General features: G+C 42.1%; 2 protein-coding genes across 2 annotated transcripts; both read right to left on the reverse strand.

The window, feature by feature from the left end:
* Positions 1–8,706: 8,706 nt before the first annotated feature.
* Positions 8,707–9,828, reverse strand: LOC116024184. The gene has a single exon (XM_031265084.1). The coding sequence runs from the start codon at positions 9,826–9,828 to the stop codon at positions 8,707–8,709; it is 1,122 nt and encodes a 373-aa protein (XP_031120944.1).
* A 250-nt stretch (positions 9,829–10,078) lies between these two features.
* Positions 10,079–11,878, reverse strand: LOC116024185. The gene has a single exon (XM_031265085.1). The coding sequence runs from the start codon at positions 11,876–11,878 to the stop codon at positions 10,079–10,081; it is 1,800 nt and encodes a 599-aa protein (XP_031120945.1).
* Positions 11,879–14,080: the final 2,202 nt, after the last annotated feature.

A 14,080-nucleotide genomic window follows, 5' to 3' on the forward strand; every position in this document is an offset into this window, starting at 1 on the left:
ATAATAAAAACGCACCCAGAAGTTGATTTTCGAGAATCAACACAGCCAGCGAAGTCAGCATCAGAATAGCCGACAACATCTAGATTGTCCGTCTGCCTAAACCCAAGCTTGTAGTCTTTGGTTCCTTTTAGATACCTTAGAACCTTCTTCACAGCTCTCCAGTGGTCTAATCCTGGATTGTGCAGGTAACGTCCGAGCATTCCAACCGCGAAAGCAATGTCCGGCCTTGTACTTGAATATATCCAAGACACCCAACCGCTGCAGCATAAGGGATGTTCTCCATGGATTCTTTCTCAAAGTCATTTTTCGGACATTGATCCAAACTAAATTTGTCCCCCTTTGCAATAGGAGCAACGCTTGGTGAACAATTTTTCATCTGAAATCTTTCTAAAACTTTGCTTATATAGGTTTCTTGAGATAAACCCAGTATGCCCCAGGACCTATCCCTATGAATTTTGATGCCAATAACATATGAGGCATCACCCATATCCTTCATGTCAAAGTTCTTAGAGAGAAATTGTTTCACATCACGAAGCATCCCCTTATCATTGGTGGCAAGTAAGATGTCATCCACATATAAAACAAGAAAACATATTCGACTCCCACTCACCTTTTGGTATATACAAGGATCCAAGGGATTTTCAACAAAACCAAATGAAGAAATTACCCCATCAAATTTGATATACCATTGACGGGAAGCTTGTTTTAAACCGTATATGGATTTCTTAAGCTTACAGACTAAATTCTCACCACCCCTAGAAGAGAAACCTTCAGGTTGTTTCATATAAACCTCCTCTTCTAGATCACCATTAAGGAAAGCAGTTTTCACATCCATTTGTTGCAACTCAAGATTAAAATGTGCAACTAAAGCCAGTATAACTCGAAATGAATCTTTCTTTGATACAGGAGAAAAAGTCTCCTTGTAATCGATTCCTTCCTTTTGTGTAAATCCCTTTGCAACAAGTCTGGCCTTGTCTTCCTTTTGTGTAAATCCCTTTGCAACAAGTCTGGCCTTGTATTCCTTTTGTGTAAATCCCTTTGCAACAAGTCTGGCCTTGTATCTCTCAATGTTGCCTAATGAGTCAACAAGTCTGGCCTTGTATCTCTCAATGTTGCCTAATGAGTTTCTTTTAGTTTCCTTGTATCTCTCAATGTTGCCTAATGAGTTTCTTTTAGTTTTAAAAAATCTCTCAATGTTGCCTAATGAGTTTCTTTTAGTTTTAAAAAACCCATTTGCAGCCAATGGCCTTGGCCCCATTAGGCAACTCAACAAGATCCCAAACCCCATTGCTCTTCATGGAATTCAACTCATCCTTCATGGCTTCAAGCCATAAGTCAGACTGTGCACAATTTGTTGCTTGAGAAAATGTTTCAGGATCATTTTCGGCTCCTATGTCAGATTCTTGTAGATAAGTTTCATAATAGCTAGGAAGTGTTGATCGCCTTATCCGTGTAGACCGTCTTAAAGTTGGTTCTCCACCACCTTGCATAGGCTGTGGGGCAACAACCTCTTTAGGAACTGGGAGCAGTTCTTGAATTGGCTCAGTCTGCATCGGGTCAGGATCTTGCTGTAAATCCTGATTTGGTTCAACCATTGGTTCAAAATCCGGTTCAGGGGGTTGCTGTAAGTCCTGAACTGGTCCTTCCAAAGGCTGAGCCTCAACAGCTTGTGGAATCTCAATAGTGGGCGGTATATCTGCAAGCAGAACTGGATGAGCACTGCGGATAAGTACAACACCACTAGATGACGTAGAAGGCTGAGAGTCCGTATGATCAAATGAAGGGACTATGTCCTTAAATCGATCACTCCCACTGATTAAGTCATCTTCAAGAAACTTAGCATTTCTTGATTCCACTATCCTAGTAATATGATAGGACAATAAAACCTATAACCCTTAGACGACTGTGCATATCCAATAAAGAAAGCACTAATGGTCTTTGGGTCAAGTTTCTTTTCGTGTGGGTTATAAATCCTCACCTCAGACGGGCATCCCCAAACACGCATATGTTGCAAACTCGGTTTCCAACCTTTGAATAACTCAAATGGTGTCTTAGGGACAGCCTTGGTTGGAACACGGTTTAATATATACGTTGCCGTCTTAAGTGCTTCAGCCCACAATGACTTTGGAAGCTTAGAATTGCTAAGCATACTCCGCACCATATCCAGAAGGGTCCTATTTCTTCTTTCAGCTACACCATTTTGGTCTGGAGAACCAGGCATGGTGTATTGGGCAACAATCCCATGTTCTTGAAGAAACTTAGCAAAGGGACCAGGTGCTTGTCCATTTTCAGTATATCTACCATAATATTCACCACCTCTATCAGATCTAACTATCTGTATTTTCTTGTTGCATTGGTTTTCAACTTCAGCTTTAAACAATTTAAAGGCATCCAATGCTTCAAGTTTATGATTAAGTAAATACACATAGGAAAATCGTGAGAAGTCATCAATGAAGGTGATGAAATATTTCTGACCGGACACCGTTATGTCAGGACAACATATGTCAGTATGAATAATTTCCAACAACGTTGAACTTTTATTGGCACCTTTCTTTGACTTGTTTGTCTGCTTACCCTTGATGCAGTCAATGCAAGTCTCAAAGTCAGTGTAGTCTAGAGTAGATAGTACTCCATCCTTTACCAACCTTTTAATGCGCTCTAGGGAGATATGACCTAATCTCCGATGCCATATCATTGAGGAATTATCGTTAATACTGCACCGTTTGGTGCCATTTTGAACGTGTAAAGAATTGTAAACCGAATCATTCTTTAAGTTAAGACGAAAAAGACTATCAGACAATGTACCAGTACCAACACAAGTAGAATTCCGAAATAACTTGAAATTATTGGTATTAAATTCAAAACTGAATCCGAAGGGTACAAGTCTAGAAACTGAAATTAAGTTCCTTGAGAAGCTAGGAACATAAAGTGTCTTTTCTAACGTCAAAACAAAACCACTATCCAAAACTAAATTGCAAACTCCGACAGCTTCCACTGGTGACGCAATCTTGTTTCCAGAGAAGATGCTACACTCAGTTCCCGTCGGCTTTCTCAGGTTTGTCATGTCCTGCAAAGAGTTTGCAATGTGGATTGTTGCACCAGAGTCAACCCACCAAGAATAAGTATTAACTTCTGACATATTAGATTCGAAACATACAAAAGAAGAGGGATCATTACCTTTCTGGGATATCCACTGCTTATGTTTGATACAATCTTTCTTCATGTGTCCCTTCTTTTTACAGAAGAAACACTTTTGTATCTTCTTTATGTCAGCTTTTGGGGTTAATTTGCCCTTAGCTGCTTTAGTGGAACCCTTGGTCTTTCCAGATTTTCCCTTGGACCTTGTTGTGGCCATAAAAGCACTTTCCCCAATCTCAGCTAGAAGCCTTGTTTCCTCTTGAGTACACATGGTTATCAATTCATGGATAGACCAATTCACTTTATGTGTATTGTAGGAAATCTTAAATGGGCTATACTCCTGAGGAAGGGTATTGAGTGCAAAATGCACCACAAAAGAATCTGGTAAAATGATCTCCAACTTCTTCAATTGAGTTGCAATTTCTCTAACTTGCATGATGTGTTTACGTGTTCCCTTAACAGTGGAAAGACGCAGATTGATAAACTTCAGTATGAGTGTGCTAGCCAAAGATTTATTAGAATCAACGAATTGATCATCAATGGCTTTAAGCAAAGGCTTAGCTTTCTCAATGTCTTCAACGGTACCCTGTATTCCCTTAGGAAGTTTTGACTTGATGAGGTACACGCCCATGCGATTGGATCTCTCCCATCGCTCCCACAGTTCTTTTTGTGCGGTAGTGCTTGCCGCAGTAACCGCGGGTGGCTCATCATTGAGAACAGCGTAATCCACTCCTAACAAACCTAAATGTAGGAGAATAGCCTCTTTCCACTCTTTGTGGTTATCATCGTCTAGCATAGGGATATCAATTGTTTTTGTTTGAGTAATGGGTAGAGTTGCTGTGAAGAATAAAAAGGAAAGCTTGGTTAGGAATTTTCGAGGCAAATAATAGAGAGAGTAACTGTAGTACATAATATTACCAATGTAAATTATGTAAAAGATAAACTCGTATGCCATAAAAATTGCATGTGGGCTAAATTTTTACGCAGAATGAATCTATCAAACTGAATGGTGGAAACAGAATGGGTACGATTTGGGTTTTTCCACCCTTAATGACAAACCTACCAAACTATATGCCGATACATAATCCCTGTGGGCAAATTATGATCATAGTTTAGTATTTCATCCTAATTAACCCTACAAATATAACAAAATTTCCTGTGGGCTAAATTTTGCCATATTACGCAGAATTAATCACAAGATTCTTGCCTAAACTTTATGTGATTAATACTTATTGTGTAATTTCAGTAAATTAAAGATGCTGTGGCTACTCTTTAATCGACCAAAACTAAACATAATCACAATAGCAAGGGTATTTAAAGCCTAATCAAAAACATGATAGACAATCTTTAGGTATACTCCCAGGAAAGTTGGTTGGTGCTAAAGCTTCATTAAAAACCAACTCCTTAGATAGAGTAGCGTCGCAAGGGGACTAGTAGCAATATGGCTGAAGGCACTATGGCGGTTTCAGCCAGCAAGGCGTTTTAAGCCAGGGCCAGAGAACTAGTATTCCTCCCCAAGAAACTTCCCTAAATCATGTGTTCTCATATTTAAAGTAAAATCGTTTGGTTGATCTATAAGAATGTAGAATCACTTAAAGATAAGGCTTTAAATACGGTAAAACTATGAAGAGTTTTATGTACTTTATGTGCTTTAAGATCCTTTAACAAGAATCGCGAATGGAGTATTGACTGAAAGAGTAATAATATGCATAATCTATTCTTAATAGGCACTAAATTCACCTAAAAGGCACTAAATCATGCATAATAAGCATACAATTCAGACCTAAAAGGCTCTAAATTCAGTCTTAATGAACATGCTTTTCTAGAGGCATAATTATAACAGTCAAAAATAATTATTGCAGTAAAGACATACATAGCATGCTCAGATTATGCACATTACTAACTCATACTCCATAACCAAATATTAAATTGTAATACTTAATACAATTTAACTGAAAAATTCAATATTAAAATTAAAATTCGAACAAATTGAAAACTTAATAATTTGTTCAAAACTGAATAATAATTTTGATATTGACTTCAATTAAACATTCAAATTACTACACTTAATGCAATTTAAATAAAAATTCAATATTAAAATTAAAATTCAAACAAATTTAAAACTTAATAATTTGTTCAAAATTTAATAATAATTTTAATATTGACTTTAGACAAAATTCAATTGGATAATTTAAGTGAAGAAGTCCAAATATGATGAAGGTATAAAAACTTTAGAGAGCCCAACCAAACAAGCCCAGAATTAATTTTTTTTTTAAGCCCATTGCAAAGTCAGCCCAAAAACAACCATTCATCATCTTCTTCAAGCTTCAACGTTCAGCAGCCATGGTCGACGGGAAGCCAGCAGCGAGAAACAGAACCAACAGCCACGAAAACGACAAGGACTGGACGCCGGCATTGCCTGAGGAAGGAGAGGACAGTAGCGACGCCGGGAAGCCCAGCATCGCCACTGCCGCCGCCATCCATCGCAACTCCGACGCCAAAACTATCGTCCGCCGCCTTCCGTCGCCGTTGCAACCCGAACCAGCCACCGCCGTTCAGCCGTCGTCCTCCGTCACTCCAGGCCACCGGTGAATACAGTTATCTGGCGAGCAGTTTTGACGGAGGAAAAAAAAGCAGCGTAGCAGCCAAAACCAAAAAATTCCAATTATTTTGTTTTTTTTTTTTGTTCTAGAAACGGAGGGGAAAACCCAAAAAGGAAAAAAAAAAAAAACAAACAAAACTAGTGCACACTCCCAGCCACGCGGTCATGGAGAACCAAAGAGACGAACTCATCAGGAGTTTGAGACCAAGTGATTAGACCATTGTGGTTCGAGAGGGCCATCTTGGCCAGAGCATCTGCAAGGCGATTTTGGTCCCTCAACACATGGGTAAAACAAATAGCACCAAAAGCTTTAGCTGCCGAGATACATCGGGCGATAACATTGTTGTGCTGACCCAAAGTTCGGTCGATACCTCTCAGCTGATCGATTGTCACCTTCGAATCGCTCTCGACAATGAGGTTGGAAATTCCCTTACTCGCCGCCATCTGTAGGCCTTGAAGCACTCCCCAAGCTTCGGCTTCCGCCACTGAACATCTTCCAATATGATAGATAAAACCTTCAACCCATCCACCCGTATTATCCCGCAAAACACCTCCACAGCCTGCCACGCCAGTGGTGGTGATAACGCTACTATCCACGTTCAACTTAAACCACCTTCCGGTAGGTTTTGTCCAATTTACCGACCCCGCGACAGAATTCGAAATCGTCGGCAACCGAGCTACATGTCTCGAAAAACTGCTGGTGATCTCCTCTTCTTGCCGCTTCAGCCATGCCAGCTTATGAGTGAGCGGGAAACTCTTCTTCGAAAAGACCATAGCATTGCGCCATTTCCATATCCACCACACACGAATCGCGAACCGCTCCGGCCATGCAGCGGGAATACCCATCGATCGATCACCAGTAAGCTGCACCATCATCCACTCCGCCCAGTCAAGTTGCTGGAGTCTTTGAACGGTCCGTGCACCAAGTTCGGCCTCCCAGAGGCCTTGTATCTCCTTACACCGGCGGAACAGATGATTGCAATCCTCACGACACCCTGCACAGGAAACACAACATGTGTCAGAAGTTAGATGACGTCTCCCTCTCTCAACATTCGTTAAGATTTTCTCATGCATCGCAAGCCAAATAAAAAAACAAATCCTGTGGGGAACGTGTAGCTCCCAAATCTTTGTCCATATGGTCCTTCCAGACTGCGGCGCTGAAAGGGTAGAGGCTTCATACGCAGATCGTATTGAGAAAGCGCACGCTTTGTCCAGACCCCAGCCAACTTCATCGTCTACAGCATCATCCCCCGAAAGAACAAACCCCGCAAGTGATTCAAGAATATCATCCGGAATGAGGCCTGTAAGCTTTTCCCACTTCCACCCTCGACCTTCTTCCCAGTAATCATTTACGGTAGCATACAAGTTCGGTAAACTCAGCGATGTCGTGAGAAGAGAATGCAAAGGTAATGGCGTGAGCCATTTATCCATCCAGAACTTAGTAGATTTACCATTTCGAACCTGCTGCACCAAACCCTTCTCCGTGATGTGCTGTGCCGCCATGATACCCCTCCACACATTGGAGACATTCCTTAGCGACTGGCTTCTCCGAGAGTGAGTATATTTGCTCGAAATTGTCCTTACCCAGAGGCGGTCATGTTCAGTGTGTAGGCGATACCTAAGCTTCACCATGTACGCTGTATTTAGCTCCTGTAGCCGATACAGGCCCAAACCCCCGGCATGCATAGGTGTCGTGACCACGTCCCATCTAACCAAGTGTAGTTTGGAATGAGGATCGGGGCCAGTGTGCCCCATATAAAATTCCTAGTACGTTTTTCGATCTCCAAACTGACTCCCACGGGCAGCACTGAAGTCTGCATCGTGTACGTTGGAATGGCGTTAAGGACCGCCTTAGCAAGGGTGACTCGACCAGCCACAGAGAGGAGTTTAGTTTTCCAGCCCTCCAACCTACCGTTTATTCTATCAAGTAACTCCGTGAAATGGTGGCAGGTTACCCGACCATGGATCGATTTCACCCCAAGGTATTTCCCTAAATCGACGGTCTGCTCGATTTGCAAACTATCGGAAATGGCAGAAGCAAGAGCAGAAGGAACACTCTTGGAGAAAAACACTTGTGACTTAGCAAAATTGATTTTTTGGCCGGAAGCCTCACAAAACTGCAAAAGACAATTTTTAACAATATCAACTTGCTCCAAAGAAGCTTCCGTGAAAAGGACCGTGTCATCCGCGAAACACAAGTGAGACAACGTAGGGCAAGAAGGAGCCAACTTAAACCCTCGCCATTCTCCTGAGTCCACTCTCAAGGAAATCATTTGACTTAATTTCTCAAGACAAAGGACAAAAATAGCCGGTGACATGGCGTCACCTTGACGAATCCCTCGCTCTAGGCTGAAATGTTGGAGTCGTTCTCTATTCCAATTAATCGACATACTAGGTGTTCGGATACAGTACATGATCAAAGTAATCCAGTTCCGGTCAAAACCGGCTTCCTGCAAGGTGGACTCAATGAAAGACCAAGAAAGTCGGTCATATGCCTTCTCAAAATCCAGCTTAATAGTCATGAAGCCAGATTGACCCCGTTTAATACGCATGGAATGCATGACCTCTTGATATATGATAACATTATCAGAGATTTGTCGACCCGGTACGAAAGAGCTTTGGAAAAGGCCTACCAACTTTGGAAGAACGCTCTTCAACCTGTTCGTGATGGTTTTGGTAATAAGCTTATAGCTTACGTTGCACAGACTAATCGGTCGGAACTGTTTAATTGTTTCTGGAGACTGGACCTTCGGAATAAGAACTAAGAGTGTGTCATTGAGTTCCTTCGGGAAAGTACCATGTGTAAAAGCCTGTTTAACTAACTGGAAAAGACTATCTCCCACGGCACCCCACATTCTTTGATAAAAAGCAGCGTGGAAACCATCCGGGCCCGGGGCCTTGAAAGGTGACATAGCCATGAGAGCAACTTGGACCTCGTCCTTCGTGACCTCTCTGTTAAAAGAAAACTAATCAGCTTGCGGTAAAACGGGGAAAACTCCCTCTAAGACTGCATGAGTAAAAGTCCGGGTATCGCTGGAGAAAAGGTCTTCATAGAAAGCCCTCACATATGTTTTCAGCGTCGCCGAATCCATAATCCAAACGCCATCGTCGCCCTTTAAGGCCTGGACTGTGTTACGCGCCCGTCGAATAGTGGTTGCAGCATGATAGTACGCCGTGTTACGATCACCCGAAGAAATCCATTCCTCCCTTGACCGCTGGAACCACAAAAGCTCCTCTTGATACAGAATATCATGGTATTCTTCCATAAGTTTTCGTTCAAGTTTAAGCAGCCCGCCATGGGGAGAAATGGCCATGCGATGTTGAATACCAGACAACCGGGCCAAAACCGCTTTTTTCTTGTGATGAATGTTCCCAAAAATGTTCTTGTTCCAACCTGCAAGGGTAGACCCCATACGAGTAATGTTAGTACAAAAATCAATATTAGGATTCCACGTGGTCCTAACAATCTCATACAGCCCGGTGTTCGTGAACCAGGCTGCTTGGAACCTGAAAGGAAAAGGCCTGACAATAGGAGTACGAGGCGCCACTCGTATCAACATCGGGGCATGATCCGACGCGACTCGAGGAAGATGAGAGACTGATGCCTCCGGAAAGAGTTGGAGCCATTGAACGTTACAGAAAGCTCTGTCTAACCGGGCACTCTTGGCGACACCACTCGAAAAGGTCTTGACCCAAGTAAATTTTGGACCATTATAGCCCATGTCCACGAGGTCTTCCGAATGAATCCACTCAGCGAAATCCGAACTGCGCTGAGACGAGAAAGTGGTATAATTGTCAGTATCTTCCCGAGTAATCACGGAGTTGAAATCGCCAGCAATCAAAAGAGGCCCATGGAGGGAGTGCTTAACGGTAGTTAACTCAGCCCACAGCCTACGACGTAAATGGTGAGTGGGGCTGCCGTAGACCACCGCATAAAACCAAGGATTTCGTTGGTCATTCCGAATCTTCAAAATAATGAATTGAGGATGAGTAACAATAACCGAGACTTGCGAAGAGACATTCCAAAAGGTCCAAATGCCTCCACTGAAGCCCACCGCCTCGACCCGAACCCAATCAGAGAAACCCATTTTCTTGCAGATTAAATCTGCCTGGGCACCCGAGACTTTGGGTTCGACAAGGCTCAAAAAGGTCGGTTTGTGGGTGTGAATGAGGTTTTTTAGGACACGGTGGAAAGCCCGCCCCCCCGCACCTTGACAGTTCCAAACTATGCAGTTCATAAAAACAAACAGCAAGAGGAAAAAGAGACAGAAACCAAGCAAAAAAAAAAGAAAAAAAAAACAAAAACAAAAACAAAAACCAAAAAGGCAAAACAAAGACTCAAACAGAGTTGGTGGCAGTGCCACCCTCCATCTGATTGTCTCCGTTCGGATCCTCAATCTCCATCACTACATCGCCTTCCACATCCAAGGCATCCGGAGGGTTAGCATGGTGCTCCTGTGAAAGCTCTGTCGATGCAACTGGAGTCATCTCTGGAGAATCCCCATTGATCACCCTGGTTGAATTAACGACTTGACCCCCGTTCTCGCCTCGAACAACCACATGTTCGTCCTCCTCAACCGCACGCCTTGACCCCGAGCCACTAGCCGTCTGACGCCTGGACGCCTGCTCCTTCTCTAAATGAGTCCCCGTTCGGCCCTCAGCCCTGTCATTTGCAATCTGACGTTCGTTCACGATCACATTTGCCCTTCGAGCCACTGCTTGTTGGCGCACAGCCACCGAACCGCTCACAGCAGGCTGTTTGTCTGGTCGCCGCCTCAGCTGGGTTTGGGCCTCATTCTCAGGGACGGCGCCTAAGCCGTCTTCCGTCTCCAAAGGTGCATAACGGGAACCAGCGGCTCCACGTTCAGTACCAGCCCCACCGACGGGAGCACGATTGCTAGGACCCGAATTTTGCACTGGTTGACGCCGCTCTTTTCGCGTTACAAGCATCCAGGATCCATACGGTTTCGTCCTCTGTGCAGCATTCGTGCCTACGTTAGTATTCACGACAGGAGTCGCACTGTGCGACGGAGACAGAGCTTGTTCAGTCATCGGTTGGCCACTTTCCGAATCAACCGCGACATGATCAACCGCAGTATGGGAGCATGAGTCTTGTCGATGTCCATAAAGGCCACAGGAGAAACACACGAGATGAATCCCCTCGTACGCTACTTTCCAAACCTTTTCTTCCAAAGTAAACGTCGAAAGAAGCGGCTTTGTGATGTCGATTTCAACGCAAACCCTTGCGAACTTGCCTCTAGAAACCAGACTTGTGGTGTGATCCACGCGAACCGTGCGCCCAAGTTTATTTCCGATTCGCCGTAAACAAAGGAGATTATAATATTCAACGGGGATGTTGGGGAACCGAACCCACACCAAAACCTTCTCAGTCGTGTCCTCAAACAGATCGAAATTTGGCACCCAATCCTTGACGATCAGGTAGTGATCTAGGATCATCCAAGGTCCTTCAAACTTAGCAAATTCCAAATCCTCCACCATCCCAAAACGAACTAAAAAGTAGTCATTTTCCAGCGCTATTAATTCCATACGGCCTTTCGGGTGCCACATCGAGAGCAAACGTCGCAGGAGATATGCATAGCCAACCCGTCGACCCATCACTTTGATAATCAAAGACTGTCGCCACGGTGCCCTGATCTGATCTTTTTCCTTCGCAGTGAATCGAATCCGAGGACAAGTGGGGTCTAGTTCCTCTGATCCCAGATCATCATCCCCTGACGGATCAGCAGCATCATCCTCGTCAGAGAGGGACGCCAGTAAAAACGGAGCAGCACCAGCACCGCTGCCCACCACCGAGTCCAGATATGATCTAGGCAAAGCCTCCGCGATTGGCGCTGGTGGCTCCGTCCCAGTACCGCTAGCAGGAACGGCATCTTGATGAACCACTCCATCAATCTCGATCTGCATAGCCGACCCCGTCGGCTCATTCATTGGCGTTTCCGCTACAACGTCCACTGCCGCAGGCGAAAGCTGCTCTAGGGGCGTAGACTTAGCCGGAATCACCGTCGCATTACCAGAGACCTCATCGGAAACCTTCCGTTTCCGCGTGCTTCGTTCAAGCAGATTGGAGTCCTCAGAGGACCGTTGGGAATCGAGAGCGTTTACGTTTACGTTACTCATTGGATCAAAAGAGCTAAAGTATTTTTCTTTACGTTACTCTGGAATCCAATTATTTTGTTTAATTTTGACTTTTGTTTAATTGACTCTTTATGCGGAAAATAATTCAACAAAAATATTTACAGCAGCCCAAATTAATTGCAAAATTTTAAATATGTAACTTAATTGTATAATGTATACAACATATTTAAATATCACGTATATGCAATTAATAGAACCAGGCAGAGATTATACAGGAATCTGATACCAACTGTTAGAATAACTATATTACATGTAACCATAATATGTGATAACAGGATCGTACTAACCTCCAGCCATAGCTCTTAATCAACAAAGGTTGAATGATCCGAACTACAGCAGAGTTTCGCGTAAGCGTTGTTGTCTCTCACTGGGCTCAGCTCTCTCTAGATGGTGTATGAGGAATGTAGTGTGAGCTGTGAGAGGACTTGTGACCCTATATATAACCACTGGCCATCATTGTGGTTGTATTCCAATAGGTCTTCTAAACCCTAACCAGACTCCTAATCATAATGGGAGTCCAGCTATTAGGTTATTAGTGTTGCACCACATATCAATTACTTAATATTATTATAACCAATCCTAATGTTATAATAATTATGATAATAGTAACAGGAAAACGTTACAGAGAGCGCTTGTACCGTACCATTAGTGTTTTCTATGTTATTGAGTATATATATCACTATCTTGAACGCTTTTGCAGGCAATTCAATATGCATAATTTCAGACAGGCCGGCACCATGGAACTTTTCAAGTACCATGCCACCGTTAAGTCATATAATTACCAGATTGGACTTTTCAAGGTTGCTCTTGATAAACCGTGCATTTCTCTGCCCAATGTAAGATTTCATGAACTTAATTTGGAGCCGAAGACATGCACATGCGGTAGACGGCTTGCCTTGTGCGCACGTCTTAGCAGCATGTTATTTCAAGAGAAATGTTCGAGACTCCTTTGTGCTTGCCATGTTTATTTAAACTATTATAGAATGTCTTATGCAAGTGACCTCTATCCAGTGACAACAGAAGAGCATCATTAAAACAGTACGATAGTTATCCTACCACCCTCAAATGCGTGTCACAAAAGTCTAGAGGACAACAACAAAGGAGTAGGTTTCAAAATAAAATGGATTATGGGAGACATCGTAGTTGACCAAATTGTCAAGAAAAAAAAAATCAATAGTAGGGCTCTTGTATTTTTTTCTTTATGATATATATGTTAAATTCAAGTGTTTTTTTAATATAACGGTTAGAAATTCAATTCGCATTACTAATATTTTTCTATTATTGAATTAAAAATAATATAAATTATTTTATTAAATTATGTCATATACGGCACAGTACATACATACACTATAGATATGTCAAATTATAATTATTTTGTCAAGAAAAAAAAAATCAATAGTAGGGCTCTTGTATTTTTTTCTTTATGATATATATGTTAAATTCAAGTGTTTTTTTAATATAACGGTTAGAAATTCAATTCGCATTACTAATATTTTTCTATTATTGAATTAAAAATAATATAAATTATTTTATTAAATTATGTCATATACGGCACAGTACATACATACACTATAGATATGTCAAATTATAATTATTATACTAAACTATATTGAATTAACAATATATTAATATATGCCACAATACATACATCGCAAGAGAATACATACGCCTGCAACGCCTTATAAATTATATCGTGGACCGCGCATCAAAATGACGTCGTTTTGATTAATGAAAACAAACAGATGAAACGACCTCCGTTCCGCGCTATTCACTTTCAGTTCATATACACTGCAATTACATTTCAACACAACTGCAGTTACATTTCAACACAACTGCAGTTACATTTCGATATAACTACAGTTTCATTCGATAATATAAAAACACGAATGTGAAACTGTTATTCAGTATCAGTTCATATATACTACTGTTACATTTCAACACAACTACAATTACATTTCGATATAACTACAGTTTCATTCGATAATATAAAATACAAATGTGAAACTGTTATTTAGTATCAGTTCATATACACTACAGTTACATTTCAACACAACTACAGTTACATTTCGATATAACTACAGTTTCATTCGATAATATAAAAACAAATGTAAGGCAGTATCTTTTAAGATGAACTGTACTATCAGTAACAGCGGTCCACGGTATAACGACTGCGCCTTATAGGCC

The sequence above is a fragment of the Ipomoea triloba genome, chromosome 7 (genome assembly GCF_003576645.1).
Source record: "Ipomoea triloba cultivar NCNSP0323 chromosome 7, ASM357664v1".
Taxonomy (NCBI): Eukaryota; Viridiplantae; Streptophyta; class Magnoliopsida; order Solanales; family Convolvulaceae; genus Ipomoea; species Ipomoea triloba.

Coding starts and splice junctions, on each gene's coding strand:
- LOC116024185 (XM_031265085.1), bottom strand. CDS start 11,878: ATGAGTAACGTAAACGTAAACGCTCTCGATTCCCAACGGTCCTCTGAG.
- LOC116024184 (XM_031265084.1), bottom strand. CDS start 9,828: ATGGGTTTCTCTGATTGGGTTCGGGTCGAGGCGGTGGGCTTCAGTGGA.